The 27,498-nt window shown below is 33.0% G+C and overlaps 1 protein-coding gene across 1 annotated transcript; it reads right to left on the reverse strand.

Annotated features, from left to right (window-relative positions):
• Window positions 1-5,635: 5,635 nt before the first annotated feature.
• On the reverse strand, window positions 5,636-17,168 carry LOC134726489 (piggyBac transposable element-derived protein 4-like). Its single transcript, XM_063590894.1, has 5 exons — window positions 16,559-17,168; window positions 15,521-16,079; window positions 15,012-15,193; window positions 13,976-14,113; window positions 5,636-5,751 (listed from the first exon to the last, which is right to left on the reverse strand). The coding sequence occupies exons 1-5, from the start codon at window positions 17,166-17,168 to the stop codon at window positions 5,636-5,638; spliced, it is 1,605 nt and encodes a 534-aa protein (XP_063446964.1).
• Between the last annotated feature and the right edge of the window lie 10,330 nt (window positions 17,169-27,498).

The following is a 27,498-nucleotide window of genomic DNA, read 5'->3' on the forward strand; positions in this document are numbered from 1 at the left end:
ACACCTGTCCATCCGTCCAATAATTCAGCTTAAATCTTTGCAACACTTTTGCTTTTATCATGGCGAAAAGTTTATCGCTTGTTAGATAGTAGACCCTTAGAAAAGAAAACTTGTCATCCATGTACATGTAATTAATACCGGAGTCGAGTGCACCATTCATGAACGATATTCGCACTTACAAGCTCAATTATCACATGGTAGTGAATACAATTATGAACAAACTAATTATAGCACACGGCCCCTAAATGAGTAGAAAATTTACGACTAATTCTAGATTTTAAAACAATGCAGTGTATTGGCGTGTTGCTAAATGACGAATACGGATAACTGAACGGAAAAGGAAAGAAATATTTATATGAACGGAATTTAAAGGGGAAATGGAAAGAACTACGAAAATTATTAACCGTCTGCATAAACGAAATCACACAACAAATATGTTGACAATAGGATAGAAGCTAGATATCAAAGAAAATGGCAAACAGTTTTGAATATACATAACAACTATACAAAAAAAAAGAAGATTTACAGAGCATGAGCAATTCATCTAGGTCTATTTGCATCTAAAACAATTAGAACCCTCCAATATTATAGACTTAAATAGTTTTTAACAAAAAGCACTGTCTTCTTTAGTTTTAAACCCAAAACACAAGAAATTATATTTAAGGGCAATCTTTACGTTAAAAATGTCTACTTACTATAATTACACAAAAATATTCTTGTATCTTGAGGATCCTTTTTGTGTAAGAGTATCTAGCTATCGCTTTAAATTTTCAAGATTATTTAAAATAGCAGTAAAGATTGGTAAAATCATTTATAACAAAAACTCCAATAACGAGTCGACTAACAATGACACAAGACATTATGACCTCCTTGTTTTGGTGGTTAATTTTCCTATTTAAAGTTTCTATCTATTTATTATATATTTTAATATAATAGGCAAACATTGAAAGTGGTAAAACTTGTTAAGGGCGATAACTCCTATAAGAAATCATTTGACTGTTTTGACGTGAATAGACATTAGTTAGAGCTGAACTTCTAATAGATATAGGAAGATGCAATGTGAGTGCCCGTTTTTCACAGCGGATCTCGATAGGCAGCACTAGAATTTTATCACTATGTTTTAATTTTAGTCAAGTCGGCTATCTTGTCTTGCAAAGCAGGGTTAATATCTAAGTTTAACCAACACTGTCAGACGGACGCAAAGTGACGAGAAAAACTCTCTTGGTATGGCCAGGTCAGATAATGAAAAACACTCTCAAAGTACACCATCACTAAAGATTAAAGCAGGGTTACCAGCAGAAAACGACCATGACAGAGCAGAGACATTGAATAAACAATTGACCATAGTTGTATCAACTAACAACTAAATATGTAAAACAAAATAAACCGTTATGTCCAAAATGGTAAGACATCATAACTTAAGTAAGGACAAGAGAAGAATTAGAACATGGACTCAATACGTCAAAAGTATGAGGGCAAGAAGAAACTGACCACATTGAATATCTAAACAAAATAAAATGAACTAGCAATTGTCATATCATCAGTCATCAATGCAAACTTAATACCTGATGAATGGACAACAGCAACCATTTGTGCATTTGCGCTACATGTCAGTATCTCAAACACGCATTCTATGCAAGATTATGGAACGCCAACACTGTCTAAGTATGCCCATTTTTCATTATATGTTGTGCATTTATCTTTATATGATGTGTAGTTACCTTTATATGATGTGCATTTACCTTTATATGATGTGCATTTACCTTTATATATTGTGCACTTGTCATCATATGATGTGCAAATATCCTTATATGATGTGCAAACATCATTATATGATGTGCAAATATCCTTATATGATGTGCAAACATCATTATATGATATGCATATATACTTATATGATGTGCAAATATACTTATATGATGTGCAAATGTACTTATATGATGTGCAACTTTCTTATATGATGTGAAAATATACTTATATTATGTTGAAAGATCCTTATATGATGTGCAAATATACTTATATGCTGTGCAAATATACTTATATGATGTGTACATATCATTATATAATGTGCAGTTTCCCTTATATTACGTGCAAACATCTTTATATGATGTGGTTGTGTCATTATATTATGGGCTTGTAATCTTATATTATGTGGTTATGTTTACTTCATTATATGATGTCGAAACGTCATTATATGATGTGCTTTCATCGTCGTTATGGTCAATGAACATGATTACGATTAGAAAGATTACTGTCTACGTCATAACTGATTCCGATCTGCTTCTGCGGAGTAACCGTTTCTACTAATTAGGATCAAATCTGTTGCTACCGTTTGGAAAATGGTTGAGACTTGAGATAAATCTTGGCATGTTAGTACCTCGTTTTAAGATGCAAAAAAATCACATCTGATATTGTTGGAAAATTGTAAAAATATATATGAATTGCAAAGTTTTGTTTAAATCGCAAATCTTTAATAATAAACATACGGAGTCTACAATACGGTTAAGGTTATTGAATTGAATAAATAATTCTTTTATGTCATGCTATATGATCGTTTTAACGAGGGAAGGCATTATATTTGTCAATTTCGGTATACCTAACGTTAGCAATTTTTCTATAAGAAGATAATACACGAAGTTTAGTATCTTCATTTATGTAAATATTGCCTTTCTGATCATGTTAGCTGTTCGAGTTTCTCTTTATATATTCTCAAGATAGACACAAACAATTGGGAATAAATCGGACTCTGATAGAGTAATGGTTCATATAAGGAACCGGTCATTTGTAACCAAAAAAAAGAGGGGATAGGAATTACAGTGGCATTCAATTTTATATAGTTATAAATTTGCCGCGGTATAATGTTATGGCGAATTCTTCGTCAACCGTAGGCATCAATCTTTACGCCTCGTTTCGCTCATCTGAATTGTTAAAACGTGAATATTTAGTTTCAACAATTTCTTCTAGCAGAGAATTTTTCATTGGATGCTTTTATTGAATGAAGGTGTGGTAAATATTAATGAAACCACAAACGGCAAATCCAAACTAATATAAAAAAGAAGATGTGGTTTGATTGCCAATGAGACAACTATCCACAAAAGACCAAAATGACACTAACATTAACAACTATAGGTCATCGTACGGCCTTCAACAATGAGCAAAGCCCATACCCCATAGTCAGCTATAAAAGGCCCCGATAAGAAAATGTAAAACAATTCAAACGAGAAAACTAACTGCCTTATTTATGTAAAAAAAAAATGAACGAAAAACAAATATGTAACACATAAACAAACGACAACCACTGAATTACAGGCTCCTGACTTGGGACAGGCACATACATAAATAATGTGGCGGGGTTAAACATGTTAGAGGGATCCCAACCCTCCCTCTTGACCTGGAACAGTGGTATAACAGTGCAACATAAGAATAAACTAGTTCGCTGAAGTCGCAAACAATTTTCATACTTCAGTACTTTGATTATATATGTTCTTGTCTATACCTTGCAAGAAAAGGTTTCTCTATTATTAGTTATCAAGATAATAGCCAACAAAACAACAAAACTCTGAAAAGCCAAAACTACCCAAAAAGTACCTTTACTATAGAGTTTATTCAGACACATTGCACTATTTGTTTTTTTTCAAATCCATTATGTTTCCAGGATAAACGCCAAATATTAAAAGCCGCTGCCGTAAATCTTCACTTTGAAAAATTCAAAACACCACTCTCTATCTATAAGAGAACAACAGATCTCAGTAAAAAATAAATAAATGCAGTGTTTTAAGTTCATTTAGACACCAGATTAAAAACGCTCAATTCTCTGGTTTTGTTGGATTGATACACACCTTCAAAAATTTGAAGACTGAAATGTCATTGGCTGATGTAATATATACAAGGACAGAAAATAAAATGACGTGTTGTCAGATCCTTGTATCCAAAGCTGAAACAGATGATCTGTACATTATATATTAATAAATAAATGTGTTCGACACCGACTCTAGTTTGAGGGAAGGAGCACGTGTATTTCCTTTTTCGAAATTAAAAAACCCCAACAAAAAACATGGTTTTTTTTTCTTTAAGTTTCATCATTGTTTTTTTTTTCCTCATTTTAAATAAAAACAAACTATTTCGCTTCCCTTCTGAAATAGATGAAATCTCTTTCAAGAAATTTAGAATCCAACATTTACAAAACAACTTGCCCCCCACCCTCACATAAAAATATCAATGGTCGGTACGTTAGCCCTGTTTAATTGAGTCTAGAGGTGAATACTAGTATATGAGCGGCTTCCCACGAAACCTTTTATATTGCAGGTTACTGCATGTCTAGTGGTGGTACTTTCGTCGTAGCATGTTCATCTTGAGTGAGAGAGGTCGTGGGTTCGAACCCCGGCCGGGTCAAAACGAAAGACTTTAAAATTCTTATTTACATGCTGCTTCCCAGCCAATTATATAAGCACGCGGGATTAGGGATTAAGAGCAAAAGCTGGTCGGCTCGGAATCAGAAAAATGTGTCCGGGTAAGGTGATAAACATGTCTTCCTTCGGAATGCTACCTTTTGAACTAGCATGTTAAAAAATCCGGCTCAGGGTGTCGGTCTAGTACAAAACAGGGTTAATATTCATACCACATTAACTTGTTCTTGTACGAATATGCATATATCAATTTGCCGCTGGACCTCAAGAATCCACCCATAATCATCTATAGTTGAAACTGTGAAATATATGCACAAAAACATGATAAAAAGCTGCACGTTAATGTAATACACCGAGTTCAGGTTCATTCCATATCTCCTTTAATCCATTTCTGGTGAAAGTGATGGGCGCTAGGTGGTCGAGTGGTTACATTGTCATTTCGTGGCTTTTTATAGCTGAATATGCGGTATGGGCTTTGATCATTGTTGTAGGCCGTACGGTGACCTATACTTGTTAATTTCTGTGTCATTTTGACCTCTTGTGGAGAGTTGTCACTTTAGCAGTCATACCACTTCTTCTTTTTTTATAAGTAGTCGAACTGCTGTATCACTAGCATGTCAACACTTAGGTGTGCGATTTCAAATCCCGCACGTGGCAGGTAAGCTCGATTCTAATCTTAATTGACCAGAATTGTATGTTTTCCAAACGAAGGTCAGGGGGTCTCTCCGGGCACTTCTGCTTTCTCCACCAATATAAACTCACCGCCACGAAATAGCATGAAAGTGTTGAAAGTGGCGCTAAATAACAGTCAATCAATCATCCATACCGGTACACTTATGGCCTCTAAATCTATATATTTAGTCTCACAATGTCAATGTATGACATCAGTATACAGAGATAAAAAATAATAACTATTTACAGTATATACAAAACAAGAGAGAGAGGTTTCAAAATTACTAAGCCAGCTGGAGGACAAACGTACGTGTTTATATATTTTTTTATAAACGAACAAGCTGAAGTTGACATTTTACAGAAATCTTATACATCCTTCCTGTTTTCAAGTTTTCGTACATGGCTTAAAGCCTTATCGGATAAATGTTTTTTGTCATATTGAAATTTCCCGTTTTAGTAACAACAATTCCCAAATAGTTATATTGTTTTATCATCTCAATGTTAGTATCATTGTAAGAAAATCGGAGATTTTGGCTTCCGTCCAAAAAAACCCCTCACTAAGACTTTAATTTTGACAACTTTCCTTTCAAGTGCCAAGCCTTACAATAATCATTGAAAGCATTGAGTTGAGTCTGCAGGTCCTGTGCTGTTTCAGCCAACAACACCGTGTCATCTGCAAACAATATAACAAAACACTTAAGATATATTTCTAATTCACTTTCCAGATCTTCTGGTATTGTTCTGTTAAGTCATGTAATATTTCTAGTCACTAAGAAATTATTTTAGTCAATCAAAAGTAAATAAAATAGGAAAGGTGATAAGTTTTCTCCTTGTCGAACACCATTGTCACAAGCAAGCAAAGTATTCCGAATTATAATTACTGTCGTGTATCATCGGTACAGCGGATATAGCTTTGTAGGTACTTCGAAGCATGAAAAACTATATACTGTACATTCATTTAACTATGCACCGTACAGAAGGATTCATGTGGTCAGCTATACACAACGCTTCTTGTCGGAATAAAATATCGAAAAATACTATATGTACAAAATATTTCAATGCCAATTATTGAAACAGCTTTACTTATTACGCACAAACAGTGGCCTTCTATCAGAAAAAGAGTTGCAATGAATATAGAATCATATCGGATGAGACGAGCGCCAACTTCTTTGACAAGTATTTGCACATGTTTTTAGTAAGGATTCTTGTTTTGGGCAAATAGTGAGACTTCTCTAATAACCAACCTACGACCAAATCATTTCTTAAAACAACAAATATGTTTAGATTGAAGTACACATTGATATAATGTAAACAAAACAAAGATTTTCGTACCGTGTCAGAAGAAAAATCGATCACAACCCCTTGGTTAGTACCTATATCCGCTGTACCGATGATACAAGGAGACGCCAGCGAGTGGGCAAGTGTTGAAACAAAGAGTGATGACACAGTAATAAGGTGGACACAGTAATGACAAAGTTAATGGTTTTTATTCTATTTTTTTAAAGAGACGAAAAAGAGGAACAAAATGCAAAAGACGGGCGTCACCCCATTCATCTCGGTTGGAAAATAAAAATATTAAATACCCTAAATTGGAAAAAGTGTGGCAAAGTGTGATTTTCAGTGTTTTTTTTCCCCCTTTTAACTCAATAACTGTATCGTCTACGTAAAATCCGTTGCCATTACCGAAAAGGATCAAAATAAGTACCACAAAGGTAAAATCCGATCTAATCGGACGAAAAATTAAATCTAAAACACTTCATCAGGAATCAACCCCTTATATCTCAGAAATCGTTGACGCTACTCCAAATCTGTTGACATACTAGTCCTAATGTTTCAGAATTTTATTAGCAATTAAAAAAATCTCCATTAAAATAAGTTGAAAATAAACAATCTGTATATGCCAATATGTGCTCATTGTTGAAGACCGTATGGTGACCTATAGTTATTAGTTTCTGTGTCATTTGGTCTGTTGTGGAGAGTTGTCTCATTAGCAAAGATACCACTTTTTCATTTTTTATAATTACCCACATAGCCATTTCGCATTTTGTGGGCACTACGTCGACTAAGCTTGCAGTCTTCGAAATTAGGTATTTTCTCACACAATTGGCGTTTTCTGTGGAAAAAAAGATTGGTTCAAAGACAAATTAAAAGTCCTATCACACATATTTCTGACTTGGTATGGTTTTAGAGGAGTTGCGGCTCAATGAAATCGGTCTACTCCTTTAGTAGCATAGATTATATGATATACTAGATTTAATATCATTGTACATATTCAATCCTACATTATACATCTTACCATTTACAGATTAATATTATTCAATAACATTTAATAAAACAAACCATCTCGCCATAGTATGCATCAGTAGATAATTTTATAGCTATTGTTATGAAATATTTTTGAAACAGACTGTGATTTCAATGGTGTCTTTTGCAATGAATAGAAATAAGCAGATGTGGTATGAGAGCCACTGAGACAACTCTCCATCCAAGTCATAATTTGTAAGAGGAAACAATTATAGGTCATAGTACGACCTTCAACATGGAGCCTATGCGTAAACCGAAAAGCAAGTTATAAAAGGCTCTTAAATTTGTTATCATTTTCTCCACAGACGGCGATTTCTTCAACTAGCTCCTGTATTAACTGATTTTAATCTTCAACCGAAATGTTTGAAACGTTGATTTTGTTAAATTGCTTTGTCTCATTTTCCCTATACATTGCACTTTCGCTAGCGATAGACACATATTTGAGCCGGGTTAATAGTTTACAGAAGCAGATCGGAATCAGTTATGACGTAGACAGTAATCATTCTAATCGTAATCATGTTCATTGACCATAACGACGATGAAAGCACATCATATAATGACGTTTCGACATCATATAATGAAGTAAACCTAACCACATAATATAAGATTACAAGGACATAATATAATGACAGTACCACATCATATAAAGATGTTTGCACGTAATATAAGGGAAACTGGATATGTACACACCATATAAGGATCTTTGCACATCATATAAGGATCTTTGCACATAATATAAGTACATTTGCACATCATGTAATAATGTTTGCACATCATATAAGAATGTTTGCACATCATATAAGAATGTTTGCACATCATATAAGTATATTTGCACATCATATAAGTATATTTGCACATCATATGAGTATATATGCACATCATATAAGTATGTTTGCACATACTATAATGATGTTTGCACATCATATAAGGATATTTGCACATCATATAAGGATATTTGCACATCATATAAAGGTGTTTGCACATCATATAATGATAAGTGCACATCATATAAAGGTAAAAGCACAGCATATAAAGATAAATGCACATCATATAAAGGTAAATGCACATCATATAATGAAAATGGTCATAACAAGACAGTTTTGGCGTTCCATACAAGATGCTATAACATAAGGTATGCTTCAACACAATGAGTAACCGACTAGATTATTATAATATCATTAATGCTTTTGGTAAATATACCAGTTGCATTTTTTGTGCTGTCGTCAATGATTGTTCCAAAAACATCGATTAGGACACGTTACAGATAAATAAATGTAAACTTTTGAAAAAAGCCCCATATAAACTATACTTGAATTTATATTTAACAGTTAATAGAAACCAGGTGAAACCAAATGTGATGTTGCATTTACTCATGCCGGTGCGCTGTCAGTTTATTTTCGAGTTGTGAGTTTGAATGTTCCTTGGATATCTTTCGCCTATCGTTTAATGCTTTTAATTATATAGTAAACCAGCATACTGAATGAGTGAAACTATTATGAATTGTAATATTAACGGTAACTTGAAAAGGATTGATTTTTCAGAAAATAAATTAAGCAGCATGGTATTAAAAGCAGTGTGGTCAAACTTGGCAAAGGCACTGTGCAAATCTTTTATCCATGTAGGCTATTATTGTCCACCACTTGTTTCACATCAATTCGTATGTGTTGATTTTAAATTTCAGTTTCTTACGTTTATACCAAACAGCGTACTTCAATTGTAAAATAGAAGCGAAAGATCTCAAATGAACAGTCAAACTCATAGATTGAAAATAAAATGTACATGTACTGAGCCACGTCAAATGGATAATGCCAAAAATAGACTAAATAGACTAATCCCGCTGCAAATGTTTGCACCTGTCCTAAGTCAGAAATCTGATGTACAGTAGTTTCTCGTTTTTTTTTTATATATATATATATAGATTAGACCGTTGGTTTTCCCGTTTGAATGGTTTTACACTAGTTATGTTTGGGTCCTTTGTAGCTTTTTGTTCGATGTGAGCCAAGGCTCCGTGTTGAAGGCCGTACATTGACCTATAATGGTTTACTTTTCTAAATTGTTATTTTGACACTCATTGGCACTCACACCACATCTTCCTATATCTATAAGCAGTAAAAGAAGTAATTTTAGAAAGGCAAACACAAGAATACTATAACAAATTATTTGAATGATAAACAACGTCGGTTCCTAGAATCTATACTCCAAGATCATATTAGTAATCTTGGTGTAATCAGGGGTGTACATAATTTTACACCGTTGTGGAAAATTCATACACCCTGCGGCGCAGCCGAATGGGTGTCTGCATTTTCAACAACGGTGTAAAATTCCGTATACCCCTGATTACACCAAGATAACGAATTTATTTCTTTTGAACAATTCCTTTATTAATTTTGAAACCAGGATGTAAAATTGTAAAAATGGTAATGAAAAACTTCCAGCGTAATATTGTTTCAATATCCATGCTGCTGCACATTGTCAAATACTTTTTTACTTTATTTTTGGAAAAATTCAGAACATTTTTGTGTTCTTTTCAAAATTTTATATTTTTAATTTTTTCGGCAAAATTTCATTTTATTTTAAAATTTAGCAGAATTTTATTTATCCCCGGGTGAACTCGGTAGGGTGTTATTTACACCGGGATAGTCAACCAATCAGATTGCATTACTTTTGCTGCATAAGAAATAATCGTGTATATCATAAGTTGATACGGAATATTTATCATCAAGGTCTTTATATCTTGGACACAAACACAAACAGGCATTATCGATATCCTTTGTATGAATAAAATAATGGTTTAATTTTAAATGGTATTAAAAATCTAAATGGTTAATTAACATTTCACTGCAAGCTGCAAACAATAATTTGCATGAACCAATTAATCATATTGTGCTACAAGCAAAACACATATTCACAAGGGTGTCATTCGGTTTATCGAGAGAAATGATCGTGAAATAATATCCAACGGCGGTCAAGTATTGAGAGACGATCGTGAAAGTTCTGGTAACGGATCGCGAAAGACATTTAATGTTCAATCTAGTTCAGAATCTTTGAAAAATTCGCTTAATTTTCAAAACGCGGAACAAATCGTAACAAAAAAAAATGTCTGTCAAAATGGTTTAACTTCCTCAACATAACTGTGAAAGAAGTTAAAGAAAATATGAAGTACTTTTTGAAAAAACACAAACGGCACAATGTGTGTCTATGAAATTAATTACACATTACACGCTTTTTGTACCTATAATGGTCATATTTCAGAATATTATGATATACTTGAAATTTAATCTTTGGTGTATCTGATAGTACAGTAAATTTAAAGCCTGTTCTTCCATTAAAAGCGTTAATGTGTTTATGAAAACCTTGAATTTGTTGAATTTCCTTCAAACTTGATCGTGAAAGATCGTGCAACGTATTATTTCGATCGTGAAAGAAAATGCGTGACCAGACTTAATACTAGTAATCAGAAATCAGGATTTCTTTTACCATTTGATAAATCTGCAAGTGGTTGAAGCCTGTAACTATTTTGATAAGGATGAACATTAAAGCTGTTATCTTTTTTTTCTATTCAATAATTTTCCTCGAAAGTTAAACTAGAGGCTCTAAAGAGCCTGTGTCGCTGACCTTGGTCTATGTGAATATTGAACAAAAGACGCAGATGGATTCATGACAAAATTGTATTTTGGTGATGGTGATGTGTTTGTACATCTTAATTTACTGAACATTCTTGCTGCTTTCAATTATTTCTATCTATAAGGAATTTGGCCCAGTAGTTTCAGTGGAAAATATTAGTAAAAAATTACAAAGGAGTAAGTTCAGTAAGAGCCTTTTTGGCCCCACAATATAGCAGTTTTAAAAAACCGTGAAAATGTAATCTTTAAGCTATATTGTGGAAAGTAAAATGCTTCTGCTACATAAATATGTCCTGTTTTTGACAATACAATGCACAAATATCGCGTTCTAGCATCATTTAGTCAGGCTAAATTACTGAAATCTTCAAAATTGTAGCATTTTGGTTAATTTTTGGACGGTTTCCGTCTAAAATGAAAGTGGACGCATTCGTGTTCATTCATAATATTCAAATGTGAGTTGTATTTGATGATAATACAAAACATATATAAAGGTTGAGGATGAACACGGGTGCGGCCACTTTCGTTTTTGACAAAAAAAAACATCTGAAAAGTGACGTGTTTTGGCATATTTGATAGATTTTGCATATTTAAGCTTGAATCAGAGCGTTTTTAATGACTAAAAATTGTTCACTTAAACTAATCGAATCAATTGAAATAGACACTTGAGTGTTTAAAAAGTGTCCAAACACTTTCGTTAGATGAACCTAAAATTTGAGACCAAAATCGGCCCTTACCGGACCTACTCCTTTTATGAAAATTGATAAATTGACTATAAAGGACAATAACTCCTTAGGGGGTCAATTGACCATTTTGGTCATGTTGACTTATTTTTAGGTCTTACTTTACTGTACATTATTGCTATTTACAGTTTATCTCTTATCTATAATAATATTCAAGATATTTAGATACTAACCATTTCCGGGTACCTTATAGTTAAAGCTGTAGCGATAAGGTCATTGATAACAGCTTTAGTGCAATAAATTTTTATCCAAGTGTTAAAAAAAAATAATATTCAAGATAATAACAAAAAACGGCAAAATTTCCTTCAAATAACCAATTTGAGGGGCAGCAACCTAACAACAGGTTGTCCGAGCCATCTGAAAATTTCAAGGCAGATAGATGTTTACCATGTCAGATTTCCTCTATTTGCTTTGGTTTTTGAGTTATAAGCCAAAAACAACATTTTACCCCTATGTTCTATTTTAGCCGTGGCAGCCATCTTGGTGGGTTAGCCGGGTCATGCCACACATTTTTGAAACTTGATACCCAAAATGATTTTGGCCAAGTTTGTATGAATTTGGCCCAGTAGTTTCAGAGGAGGAGATTTTTGTTAAGACATTGATTGGTTCTCTATATGACAGGAGAAGTGTTGTAACTTGCAAGATATTACCTTTGACTATTCTTTAGTTCATTAACAACGTTCGAAGGTTCAGACAATGAATTTTAAGTTCTTTGAAAAGGATTTATGTGAACTCGTCAATAATATACAAAACACTTGCAATTTTGAACTGAAATCCTTTTTTTGTTAAATTGTATTACATTTTAAAGCGAACAAAATGTTTTAAAATGTCTGATGTTAAACTTGACATCGGTAAAACACATACGACATTATAATTGTATAAGCAAAAGACCAGATCAACGGTTAACTGTTATCCATTTTGTTAAGCTTTAAATTTTTCTATTTGATAAGGGACCTTCCTTTTTGAATTTTCTTCAGAGTTCAGTATTTTTGTTATTTTACTTTTTAATGTCTTGGGAATATGACCGTTGTTTTCCATTCGTTTGGTGTGTTAAATTGACTCTGCTTTTGGATTTGCCATTCCATAAAGAACTTCCCGTTTGAATATTCCTAGGAGTTCGGTATTATTGTTATTTATCAATAATTACATCCATGAATAAAGATTCTTTGAAAGTTACTGGCATCATGCTGAAGTTACGGACATCCCTATTGGTACAAGGAAAAAAGTTACGGACAAGTTGTTTTGAAGTTACGGACATCATTAGTGTTTTGGCAAATCGTGCTGTAATCGTTTATTTTGTAGTAACAAACCACGTTTTACATTGCAGAGTTTCCCTAAAAGATTTATTTAACTTTTTAATTACTGAACATTTCTTTTGTATGCATGGTATTGTTATTATATAGGAGCAAACTTCCTAACCGAAGCCAGGCGGCTCCATCTTGGGCTGTGGGTAACTTAAGTTACCCACGGCCGTTTAACCCTCTTAGTGCGTAGCTAAATATCAAAACATTGTCCAGAAACGGGACAATTTCAGTAAAAAATATCAAAAATATTTAATTGTTATTTAGTCTTGAATAACAGTATGTTAACTTAAATAATTGAGAAATTACTAAGATATAAAGTCAACATGTTTATTTTTTTTTTAAAATAACGTTATTTACATGTCATTGCATAACGTCATAAGGTTAGAACGTCACGTCTTCAGCAAGTTTGGCGCTTTTCAATTAAATAACGTCAAGCACTTTATAATACAAAACAGAAAAAGTTTTTTTTTACCGAAGCGTCATACAACCACAAAAAACTAATGAAATCGTTAAAAGAACTATTTGAACCCTATACAATTGGTCTTTCTCATGTCATTAAGTTTGAGGCATTAAATTGTATCTTTATTTTTATTTGGTCAACAGAAATAAAACATACATATTTTCATATTTTTAATTCTGTTCAAAAACAGTTCACCTCACACATCATTACAAATCGTATATATACATCTAGTAATACAGCGACGTACACAGTGGTAATGAATTTTATTAGTTAATTTACTCTTCGTGCACGTCTTGACGTTGCTTTTGTTTGTGGAAGTCCTTGAAACATTTTCCTAGACAGAGACCTTCTCTGCACTGTTGGCACCAAGTTCTAACCTTCCGGTTATGACAGGAAACACAATTCCTTCTTTTTCTTCCAGGGATTTCAAAGAGGAAATGCTCTGAGGTTGCTCTACTAGTCGCACCTTCTCCATTCCTATCCAAAACTCTTCGTTGAAATGTATGGTCCCCAACTAAGCCAGTCACAATTTCTTGTTGAAACTGAAGATGGGTTAACTTTCTACCCAAGAGGAATGATCTCTTGTGGCAAATATATGCATTCACTGTAAGCAGGAATAGTATAAAATATATATAGTAACATGAATAGTAGTTTATTTTTTGGAAATATTTTACATAATTAAGTTTTAACTGTGAAAAAACGTCCAAAGATCGTTTCAGCGATTACGTCATTGTGTTGCTGCCGTACATTGACAATTTGACTTTATGAGCTAGAATAACATTCTACTTTTGTGTATGAAATGTATATTAGTTGTCAATTTTTTATAACATAAAACGCGCCCTAAAATCTGTTAAACCCCGCCATATTCTTCCAGTGCCTGCCCCAAACCAGTGCCGGTAGTTCAGTGGTTGTCGTTGGTTCATGTTTTCATATTTGTTTTAGTAAACTATTTTATCATAAATTATGCCGATATTTTTCTCAATTGAATTGTTTCATATATTCATGTCGAGGTCTTTTATTGCCGACTTTACGGTACGTTTTTTTCCCTTATAGTTGAAGGAATTACGATTGTTTATAATAGCTTAGTACATTTACTTCATTTAAACTTTTGTGGTTAGTTGTCTCTTTGGTAATCATACCACATCTCCTTTTTTTTATTACACAGCTACGCTATATTTTTGACATCCTCAGCTAATTAAGATACTTCTTTAATATGACGAGGATAACGAATTTAATATTTAGCATATGCATGTTGAATTGTTTGCTAATAAGACATGTAAGACGGACGTTGGTATTCTTTATATCATTTGAATCAATTTATATACGTATATAATCCAGGCGACGAAAGATAAAAAATTTGCGAAAACAAATTTACAGATCAAACATTGTTGGGTTGATGTTTAGACGAGTTGTAAATATATATACATATATGCATATATATGTATATGAACAATATATGATTTTATTATTGTATTATACATGTAAGTTACTTTAATACTAACCACAAGCAGTCAATAAAAGATTAACAAGAATCTTTTTCCATAGTTTCACCGAACGTATGTCTGGATCATACACTGATAAAAGTTGATCTCCTAAATCTACTCCTCCCATGTTTTCATTGTAAGTATGGACAACTCCCGGAGCGACCTTTTCCTTTCCCTTAGAATTTGAAGCAGTTTCCAACCTTGCAATAAAAATAACTATCAAATAAGATTTCTAATAGAATATAAGTCTACTTTTATATTATAGATTTTCCTACAACAGAACATTATCATTCATCACCTTTTTTATCTATTGTTATCATCGCCAGTTATCATAGTTGTTGTTTACTATTTCTCTTATTTCTATAACTATTACTGTTATAACAAATATTATTCTTATTAAAATTATGATTTCTATTTTCGGAACACATCGAATTACAAATTGCAAATGTATTTAAATATCATTATTTTGAAAATATGAAGGTTCTTAGGCAGCTTATCTATTTATAGCTTAAATGCACATAACAAACCTGCAATGATCAGATGATGTAAGAAATCGCACCTGCCGACGATCAGACCAGTGAATTGCTAGTATATTTCCCTGCTTCTTAGCATTAACCGTTCCTTTAGGGGTTTTCAACGTTTTAAAACTTAATGGCATTCCCTTCCTGCCTGCTAAGACTGTTCCAGTGGAGTAAGTGTCATTACCCAGCAAGTCGTGTGTTAGTTTAGGACTGGTAAAAAGGCTGTCTGTTGTGACATGATGAAATTTATTATAATGTGGCTCCACTAACTCTGTAACAACTGAATAGCCAACTCCATTGGGATATGGCTGCTGACGGTTACGTCTTCCAAAGTACAACTGTACTTGCTCAGTATAACCTGTATCAGATTCACTTAGAACCCATAGCTTGGCTCCCCACTGATGGGACTTTTTCTTTGAAATATATTGGACGATATTATGTCTACCTTTAAATCCGACTATTCTTTCATCTACACAAATGTCTCTTCCTAACCTGAGGTAGAAAAGATTTCTAATGAAAATCACTTTAATTTTAAAACGATTTTTTTTAAATATGTTGTCGTGGTCTAATCAATTTAAATCTTTATAAAACATCAAAAAAATCGAAAAGAGGTAATATTTTAATATACATGATATACACGCGTATTTTGATAAAAAATATATTTATTGACCGCTCAGAAATTGACCGAATCAACCTAACTCCATGGCAAATTTGTCATTTAGTAAATACAAATCGGATAAAACTATCCTCTTGCATTCTTAAAATTGATCGCTTCTGCATGGAAAAAACATCTAACAATTTACTTGTGTACTGAAGTATCTACTTTTTTTTTATTTGTTCGTGTAGTAATTTAACCGTTCTATTTACGTTTTTGTTTATGTAATTCTTTACAATTGACTTCTGTGCAAGTTTGTATGTAATTTAAATATTTGCCACTGGAAATTTATAGCTTGTCACAGACATACTTTTTCATTGGATGAAAATGAGATCATATTAAAGAATCATTAATGAGGTACCTGTAATTCTTCCTAAATGCCATGTTGCATACATCTATAGCTGGTCTCACTTTATGCATTGGATCATACTGTGGATGGTCCCTTGGCAGTGCTGTCTGGTTATTATTGATGTGAAGATTAGACAAAATGGCTAAAAATCGGTCCCTTGTCATCACGGAACGGAAAGAAGGCGTTCGTCTCAACCACAGCTTGTCTTGTGTTTCCCAATACGAAGCTAATGTTGGCTTCTGTATTATTTCCATTAGCAGCAGGAGTCCCAGAAAAGCTTTCATTTCTTCATTATTGACTGGACGCCACATATGGAGCCTTGATCGTGGTTTCAAATTTCCGACTGCTTTCCTATCTTCTGCGTATCTGTTGGTTTCTTTTACTAGAAGGTCCACCACATTGTTGTCCACATTTTCTGGGTCCGTCACCATTGAAAGGAACAATTCATGAGGCTTATCATCCGGCCGAACATCAACTGGTCCCAGACGATTTCCCCGAAATTCCTGCATTTCTGGCATGTCAAACTCTTCCGTGTCAAATACAGGAAACCATGGACCAGGATTTAACATTTCATCTTCTAAATCGGACGCTGTATCCATATTCATTTCTGACATTTCTGAGTCGTATTCCATGGATTCAAAATCGCTCATTGCTATTTTTGTTAGCTCTATTTTACCGTCAAAATGGTCAACTCGAATGCTACGTCTTATGACGTCATATAAGTTATGACGTAATCATGACGTTTCACGAAAAAGAAGAGTAAACAAAAACAAATATTTTAATTATTCTAATATTTTTAATCTATACAATAAATGAGGGAAGGGCTATGTAGTTTAGCACATTCTATGAAAAACAGCTGTATTTAATACACAAAGGACATATATGTCCTTCCCGCAGTAAGCCAGGGGAGGACACATATGTCCTTCCCGCAGTAAGAGGGTTAAGCACAGTGATTGATTTCCCAGTAAAATAAATCCGATAATTTCACATGTGAAATAAACATGGTTATATCTCTCTCTGACGTCATCCAACAATAGGCGTTGTCAAGACGTCGATAACGTCGGATCAAAACAAATTGTCAATGCGTTGGAAAAATGATATAGTTCCTTACATTTTCTACATTAATTTCATAAAAAAAAAAGCTATTTGCCAATGTAATAAAAAGAATAACTAATCGCCGTATTTCAATATAAAAAATAAGACAAGTTGTGACCGAATGCCGCTATGGATTAAACTCGTGCTCCATGCGTCGTTCGGTCAAGCGTTGTCTTAATTTTCATATTCAGATACGGCGATAAGTTATACTATAATTAACAACTTACTCATCTTAAGAACCTTTAAACCTACATGCTTAATTATTTTTATTAAATTTGAGATTCTTGACATGTTGAAAAATTCAATAAATGGTCAACTAATGAATTACAAAATCTAGATTATAGCTTGATAAAATATATGAAAACACCTTTAGAGTTGTTTGTAACTTTGAATTTTTCGAAAAACTAAGGATTTTCTTATCCCAGGCATAGATTACCTTAGCCGTATTTGGCACAACTTTTTGGAATTTTGGATCCTCAATGCTCTTCAACTTTGTATTTGTTTGGTTTATTACTATTTTGATATGAGCGTCACTGATGAGTCTTATGTAGACGAAACGCGCGTCTGGCGTACTAACTTATAATCCTGGTATCTTTGATAACAATTGTTATACTCTAAAGACCGCTAAAAACCAAGAATCAAAACATTCTAATGAACAGAAGCGATTAAGTTTTAATTTTGTATCAATTTTTATTGATATTTCTGCTTTTTTGCAAGAGTTAGCTCCCTTTTCAATGCAAATCTCGATAGGAATTTTAAATGGTGACTTTCTTAATCTTTCTCAAGTTAGATTTTACTTATATTTGAAAAAAAACCATACATTTATTAAAAGAATATAATTCCGAAAACTAAACATAGTTACCGTTTGGTGTAGTTAAGGAATACAAATATTTCATTGATGATAAAAAAAAACATGAAAAGGGTTGTACATAGAATTTAAAGAAACAAATCCTACCTGCTACCTGCATCGTTGATATATCAACATATTCAATACATGAAAATAAGAACGCATTTATCAATAACGTATCCATTTTAAACATAACGGATGTATGTGGTAATGAACAGGAAGTTTTTAAAGTTTAAATGTACGCGTTTAAGTTATAATATTAAAAAGTTGGTAATTTCTATGTCATTTGGTCTCTTGTCGAGAGTTCTCATTTGCACTCATGCCACATCTTCTTTTTTTATTTTGTGTATAAATTTTGTAGTATCTGGTTGAGGCAAACTAAAGTTAGGAGAACGGAACCTATTTTTGGACGTTCGGGACGGACGGACTAGGGTAACACTTTATGCCACTTCACTATGGCGCCAACACAGAATATCTGACTATTGTGCTGGTGATATTAGTACTGTCATCAACAAACACACAATTTTATTATAAAAAATATTTAATCTTAATTTTGATTTTTTTATATTGGGAAGTTACGGAAGTTTGTTTTAATTGAGTTTCAAAATTGGGACAGGTGACCCTACCCCCCCCCCCCCCCATCCTTTCCTTCATATTTTTTCCCTACGGCAAAGCAGTTGTCTAAGGTTGCCTGATCCCAAAGACTCAAGTGGGTAATGTTACGGAACTTTTTTCATTGAAGTCCAAAGTTGGGATAGGGTGACCTTACCATCTTCCTCCTTTCCTTCATTAAATTACGGCAAAGTTGTTTTTGCCAAATAGGTACAAATGATAGGCCTTTGCCCAAGGTTGCCTAGGCCCAAAGACCCAAGTGGGTAAAGTTACGGAACTTTTTGAATTAAGGTCAAAAGTTAGTGTAGGGTGACCCTACCATTCTCTTCCTTTCCGTCATAAGATTTTCCCTACGGCAAAGCTTTTTTGCCCACTTAGTACAAATGATAGGCACTTGCCCAAGGTTGCCTTGCGTTAAAGACCCAGATGGGTAATGTTACGGAACTTTTTTCATTGAAGTCCAAAGTTGGGATAGGGAAACATTACCATATTACTCCTTTTCTTCATTGAATTGGCCTTACGGCAATTTTTTTTTTTGCCAAATAGGTACAAATGATAAGCACTTGTCCAATATTGCCTAGCCCAAAGACCCAGGTGGGTAAAGTTACGGAACTTTTTTAATTGAGGTCCAAAGTAAGGGAAGGGTGACTTTATACTCCCCCCTCCTTTCTTTCATAAAATTTCCCCTATGGCAAAGCTTTTTGACCCACTAGGACCCTTCTAGAAGAAGAAGAAAACTGCGTGTAATATAGTTGGAAGCTTTTATTACTACTGCATAAAGAAAAAAACTGCGTGTAATATAGTTGTAAGCTTTTATTAATACTGCATAAAGAAAAAAACGGCGTGTTATATAGTTGTAAGCTTTTATTACTACTGCATAAAGAAAAAAACCTGCGTGGAATATAGGTGTAAGCTTTTATTACTACTGCATAAAGAAAAAAACTGCGTGTAATATAGTTGTAAGCTTTATTTTATTACTACTGCATAAAGAAAAAAAACTGCGTGTAATATAGTTGTAAGCTTTTATTAATACTGCATAAAAGAAAAAAATGCGTGTTATATAGTAGTAAACTTTTATTACTACTGCATAAAGAAAAAAACCTGCGTGTAATAGAGTTGTAAGCTTTATTTTATTACTACTGCACAAAGAAAAAAAACTGCGTGTAATATAGTTGTAAGTATTTATTAATACTGCATAAAGAAAAAAATGAGCGTAATATAGTTGTAAGCTTTTATTACTACAATAAATCTAACAACAACACAAAATGCTTGACGTTCCGAATTCTGACTATTTTTTTCTTTCTTTCTTTTCTTTTCAAACCTATATATAAGCTAGACGGCTAAATTGTATCGTTACACTAGTTGAGTGTGAACTGAAAATTTGATTTCAATCAATCATTCAATTTCGTTTACGAATAAATTATTGCATATGCTTGTCATACCTCTCCCTCATTCATGATTATTCAAACATAAACGCAAGAAACCCATCTCTAATCAGAGAACACTATTAAAAAGAGGATAAGCTAAAGAAATGTTTTAAATACAAGAATAACTACTAAAAATAATTAATTTTGTTTGTGTTAAAATGGTATTGCATTTCGTCTTCCTACTGGAAATAATTGTTTTTAGATTTCAAAGTACGTTTGGTGTTATTGCAAGTCTTCGCTAACATGTTCAACCCACCTGATTCAGTATGTATGCGCCTGTCGCAACTCAGGAGCCAATACATTTGTCCGTTTCTTTTCTCGTTTGAATTTCGTTTAATAGTGTGTTTTCCTATTTTGTGATTTTATAAAACCCGCTGCAAATCTTTGCACATGTCCTCATTCAGGGATCTGATGTACATTAGCTGTCGTTTGTTTTAGTAATTTATACGTGCTTCTTTTTTTATATAAATTAGACCGTTGGTTTTCCCGTTTAAATGGTTTTACACTAGTCTAGTAATTTGGGGCCCTTTATAGCTTGTGGTTCGATGTGAGCCAAGGCTCCGTGTTGAAGGCCGTACATTGACCTATAATGGTTTACTTTTATAAATTGATATTTGGATGGAGAGTTGTCTCATTGGCACTCATACCACATCTTCCTATATCTATTTGCTCAATGTTGAAGGCCGTATGGTGACATATAGTTGTTAACTTCTGTGTCATCTGGTCTCTTGTGGAGAGTTCTTTTTTGGCACTCATGCCACATTAAGTGGAGGGTTAGGATCCCGCTAGCATATTTAATCCGCCTCATTCTGTTTGTATGTGCATGTCTTCAGTCAGGAGACTGTAATTCATGTCGTTTGTTAATGTGTTACATATTTGTTTTTGTTCATTTTTTGTACATAAATTTGTCCGTTTCTTTCTCGTTTGAATTGCTTTAAATTGTCATTTCAGTGCCTTTTATAGCTGACTATGAAGTATGGACTTTGTGTATTGTTGAAGGCCGTAGGGTGACTTATAGCTGTTAATTTCTGTGCTATCTAGTCTTTTGTGGAGAGTTCTTTTTGGCACTCATGCCACATCTTTTTTTTTAATTTTGTGTATAAGTTTTGTAGTATTTGGTTGAGGCAACTAAAGTTAAGAGAACAGAACCCTTTTTTTGGACGTTCGGGACAAACGGACTAGAATAATGTTTTATGCACCTTTACTATGGTACAAACACAGAAGTTCTGAATATTGTGCTGGTGCTACTAAGCCCATCAGCACTGTCATTAACACACAACACACACAATTTTATTATAAAAATATTCAATCTTACTAATATTGATTTGATTATTTTGGGCCTATAATGATTATATGCATGCCTTTTACAAGTAGTATCATATTTGACAAATTTATTGTACATATACATTTTTGTAATATTGTATGACTTATTTTTCAATTAAATAAAGCTAACAAACTCAAATTGATTATCACTTTCTTTTTATATGTCTTTTAACATTCCGTTTAAAAAAAAAGATTTGTTACATATAATACTTCACACGTATTTCTATCAAATCTGACATCATTACAAAGCAGCTGTTAAATAAAATTCATTCGAACTTTTAATGTGCAATCAAATTTATATGCGAGTCGTCAACTGGTCAAGTGGCTAGATGCATATATAATTTATTAAGTCAGTCAGGGATTGTAATCGAAACCTGAAGTTATTTTCAAAACTCAAATCAAAATATAAAACTAGTTTTCTAGCTGCGGACCTACTAATGTATACTTTTTTCAAACTGGATCAAATCACTTTAATACCAATTAACTCATCATAGATACCATGCATGCAGGAATTCATTTTTATTATTACGCCAGACGCGCGTTTCGTCTACAACAGACTCATCAGTGACGCTCGAATCAAAAACATTTTAAAAGACCAAAAAAAAAAATACGAAGTTGAAGAGCATTGAGGACGTACAATTCCTAAACGTTTTTCCGAATACAGATAAGGAAATCTATTCCTGGGGTAGATAAGCCTTAGTTTTTCAAAAATTCGAAACTTTTATTTCCTTAATATATTTGGAATGTAATTTTATTCCTCTACTTACTACAATTACTATTTGATGCATAAAATATAAGAACTAGATTAGAAAAATGTAAGAAAAAAATAACAAGTTCTGACTACCTTGTCAACACAAGAAACTATTTCTGTAAACAACGACAATCAAAGGACGATTTTACCGCAACTGACATTTTACAATGCTAATATGCTGACACACTAAGTCTTATAATTGGTACATCAACATTCTAATCTTCGGTCAGGTTTTTCTTTGAAATCGAATGTATTTGTATGCAAGTATTTGGATAAAATGGCGTTCAGTATCAAGTGTGCGCATATACTGAACCAGAAACACATAGTTACGTCCCGGTGATCAATATCCACTCCTTTATTTTAGAAACGTCTCTTTGGTGTATAAATGAACTCATCATAGATACGAGGACTAAATTTTGTACAAATATACGCCAGACGCGCGTTTCGTCTACGAAAGACTCATCAGTGACGCTCGAATCCAAAAAAGTCAAATAGGCCAAATAAAGTACGAAGTTGAAGAGCATTGAGGACAAAAATGCCTAAAAGTGTTGCCAAATATGGCTAAGGTAATCTATGCCTGACGTAGAAAAGCCTTAGTATTTTAAAAAAAATTAAATTTTTGAAAACAGTAAATTTATAAATATAACCATATGCATATCAATGACAATTCATGTCAGCACAAAAAGTGCTGACTACTGGGCTTGTGATACCCTCGGGGAAATAAATCTCCACCAGCAGTGGCAAATACTGTGTACTTAATTTGCGGAATAAAAGTAGGATTGTTAAGTCTTTATTTAGTTTCGGGGAAAACTTAAGTAATCAGTCAATTAAGTTAGTAATGTCGGGATTCTGTTTACATCTGCGTTCATACATGTATATATACGATCCTGATTGGCTTCTTCACAATCTTGAAGTCTTGTGGTATGTACTAAAGTTTTAGGTTTGGTTTGATGTAATCTTTATCAACACTATAAATCTTAATTTTTATCTGTATTTTTTGTTATTTTTCTGTTTAACGAATCCTCGATTTTCATCCAATTATTTCATCTCCTACAATAATCTGTACGTTATTAGCTTCAATTAGTATTTCAACTGCGAACATTTTTTCAGCGGACTTCAAAGGCACTTTACTTCATAACTAGTGTCATACATAAGTCATGGATGATACGAGAGTTTGTAATGGCGCAGAAATTTCCGAAATGATAAATACATATAGTGGTTTATTTCGTCTTCATTTGTTTGCATATAAACTATTTCTGATTTCATGTGCCTGACTTGTATATTTTAGTCACCTAACCTTGAAAGGTACATGCACTCTATTTCGTCTCCGTTTGTAGTTTAATCCAATTTATCTTCAAATGTCGACGTCACCTCAATGTACTTTTATCAAACCGAGTATAGCATGTATAGTCTTCTATACCTTGTTTAACCGAACCAACATTAGCGATTACGATCTTTTTGGATGATCTATGTGTTTGCGTATCGGTACGGACAACGTGTTCAGAATAACTGGTTACCATCATCAATATTAATGTAAATAGATATAATAATAATATAAAAAAGAAGATGTGGTATGATTGCCAATGAGACAACTATCCACAAAAGACCAAAAGGACACAAACATTAACAATTATAGTTCACTGTACGGCCTTCAACAATGAGCAAAGCCCATACCGCATATAGTCAGCTATAAAAGGCCCCGATAAGACAATGTAAAATAATTCAAATGAGAAAACTAACGGCCTTATTTATGTAAAAAAAAAATGAACGAAAAACAAATATGTAACACATAAACAAACGACTATGAATTACAGGCTCCTGACTTGGGATAGGCACATACATAAATAATGTGGCGGGGCTAAACCAATTACAGATACCACTATCACAATTTTGTATTTGCGTCAGACGCACAAAGTCTACAAAGACTATTCACCGACGCTCGAATAAAAAAAGATAAAAATACAAAGTTGTGTAGCTATTAGGAGCAAACATTCCGAAATGCATTGCTAACTACAGAAAAGCTATTTTATTCATGAGGAAGAAACGCCTTAGTTCTCGAAAATATAATCGGACGAACTTGGCTATTACTAACGTGTACCATACATCTCTTGTTACCATTAAATAGCTTTGTCGTGGTTAATATGTGTCCTACAGTGATCGGATATGTTCTACAATACCTTATAGGAGTGAGCTCAATTATTTTCTATTTTGTAACCTTGGAGTGAGATTTTGTAACATTGAGAGTGAGATTGTGTGAAGAACTTTACCATTTGATTCCTAAAAAGATTTGTAATCTGCATTTATCTCTCTTTCAACTTTGATCGTTTGTGTTCATGAATATAAATTTGAGCAAAATGACGACCATTAACTTGCATATCGTCTTTAATATGTTGTGATGTTGCACTATTGCTTCAGCTTAGGGCAAATATTTAAACCCGATGAAATTGTTTGTTCCAGTCCTACAGTTCTAAGTCAGAAATCTTATGTTCAGTAGTTGTCGTTTGTTGATGTGGTTTCTCAATTCTCGTTTGTTATTTATATAATACCGTTGGGTTTTCCGTTTTAATGGTTTTACATATGTTTTTTAGGGCCCTTTATATCTTGCTGTCTGGTGTGAGCCAATAATCTATATGTGTTGGCGACCATAGTTTACTGTGACCTATAAAGGTTTACCTTTACACATTGTGACCTAGATGAGAGATTTGTCTTATTGACACACATAACAGGTCTTCTTATATTCATCTAGAGACGCGTTTGTATGAAGAACAATATCTGAAATATCGGGAATACTGGTATAAAACTTATGCATTTGACTGTACATGATATGTTACAGTGACATCATTGACATGTTGATTGAATTGAGATGTGTCGCCTGCTTGTACTTCATTATGTTCATCGCATGTGGACATACCAATGATATTTATGGATGTCTTAAATGGTGTACGTGTTATTGATAGCTTGAAAATCAGTAAAGTTTACGGGTAATTGATCATCGGATTAAACATATTAGCTCTAGAGATTATATATAGATGTATTAATATTTCCAGGGAGATATGTAATATCTATAACAAGCAATTGTTATTTTCTATTACTTGGGGAGGACTGTGATATTTTATTAATCAAGATTCATATTATGTGTCATAACAATTGCATTGAAATATTCATATTCATATAATGTTTGCTTTTCATTGAATGTTCCATCAAGTGATCATATACTAAACTTAGTTAAAATATACAATACATATGCATTAGAATAGAAACAACTGTTTTTAATGTTTTTGTTTTTCATTCTCAATTTGTTGAAAATCCCGGGGTCCACGCATGTGTACTGTGCATAAATAGATGAAAGTGAAGGTTACGGAAGTAGTTTCGGAGATTAAGGTTACGGAAGTATTTTGGGAAACATGATTAATCAAAATGTAAACCAAGAGAAAAATTTCTAATCGACCAATCCAATTCATGTATTTATAGATATGCAAATTATATAAGAAGTATGACTTGTTGAATGTTATGGTTAAATTTATTTCTTTTAATTTGACGGATGTTCGAATCTAAATCGAATATGTACTAGTCAGTTTGCTAAATTTAACCATGACTTTTTTTTAGCAGACTTCCACAATAAAATTTCCACAGTTAGTACAGTGTGAAACCATTTTTTCTTGTTTATTGACGTACACCCTATTAATAAAATAAAGAAATTCAATTATAAAATGCGAACTATGATCATTCACATTTTTAATAAATGTCATTTAATTTCTACATGAAAACAACTATTGTATTTTGACATGTGAAAAAATAAATATTTGTAAACAGTGAAACATTTTCATCTGATTGACTTGGCAAATATATAGGAAAAATCTATCTTGTGTTATCCTCCCAAAGATCTACATTGTATTTTCATTCAAGTCTTATTCATATTACACTTGGTCCTGGTTCATCAAACAAACTTATTAGTTGGGGAAATTCTATAATATAATAATTGAAGACAGTGATTAAATAAAATATAGTCGATCTGATGATACCCCTTTTGTTCAACATGATGTGCGGAGCTTATTTTCATTTTTGTTTGCACTAAACTGCAATATTCTCTCTCTTAGGAGATGTATCTGTTTTGAAACTGGGAATCCTAAAAGTATTAACTATTAATATGTATTACATTTGTCATATTTATATAAAAGTTTTGTTATTTTTTATTTTTCATCGACGAATAAACAAATACCAACAACAAACAAAACAAATTGCCATTTCAGAAAGATATCATTATTTGGTACAGACACACACCGCGGTTTACTTTAAACTGGTTTTGCGTAAGCCCATCTACTTCCGTGTTGGCTACGGAAAATGAACATTAAGAAGAAGCTGCACATACTAGCAAATAAAAGAGTGACAAATAACTTGACTCTGAAAAAACAAACAAAATTCAAAGCAGAATAACATGGGTTTAATACTGCACGTAGCGAGATGAGGTTACCACAGTTGCGTGATGGTTATTGTGGCTCTAGAAAACAAAAACAAAAAGTAATCGGCATGAAAAAGCGTATGATAAGTCAAATTCAGGCATACATTTTGTAATTTAAAACTTTATTCATTTAGTAATGTTATTTAATAATTATGTTTTTTTAACGTGACACATGAAACAATAAAGGAAACAAAAACACATATAATAAGAAAGGGTTCACATTTTCAAACCCATAAGCAAATAATAATGACATAAAATGTTTTAGTATAATTTGTTGTTTCTACAAAAGACTGCGATTTTCAATAAATGTTAGTCAAGTCGTACCAATACTGAACGACTCAAAATTCAATATTAACTATATTTAAAACTATAGTTATATTGGCTTCAATCTATCAGCATTCACTTTATTACACAATTATACTTGTTCTTAAATGATACTCGGGATTAAATTGAGAATAAAAAGCTA

This window comes from Mytilus trossulus, chromosome 7, assembly GCF_036588685.1.
Source record: "Mytilus trossulus isolate FHL-02 chromosome 7, PNRI_Mtr1.1.1.hap1, whole genome shotgun sequence".
NCBI classification, from domain to species: Eukaryota; Metazoa; Mollusca; class Bivalvia; order Mytilida; family Mytilidae; genus Mytilus; species Mytilus trossulus.

Coding starts and splice junctions, on each gene's coding strand:
- LOC134726489 (XM_063590894.1), bottom strand. CDS start 17,168: ATGAGCGATTTTGAATCCATGGAATACGACTCAGAAATGTCAGAAATG. Junction 15,194..15,520: donor ACATCATCTGATCATTGCAG/GTTTGTTATGTG, acceptor TTTTATTGCAAG/GTTGGAAACTGCTTCAAATT. Junction 14,114..15,011: donor TCTTTTATTGACTGCTTGTG/GTTAGTATTAAA, acceptor TCCTGCTTACAG/TGAATGCATATATTTGCCAC.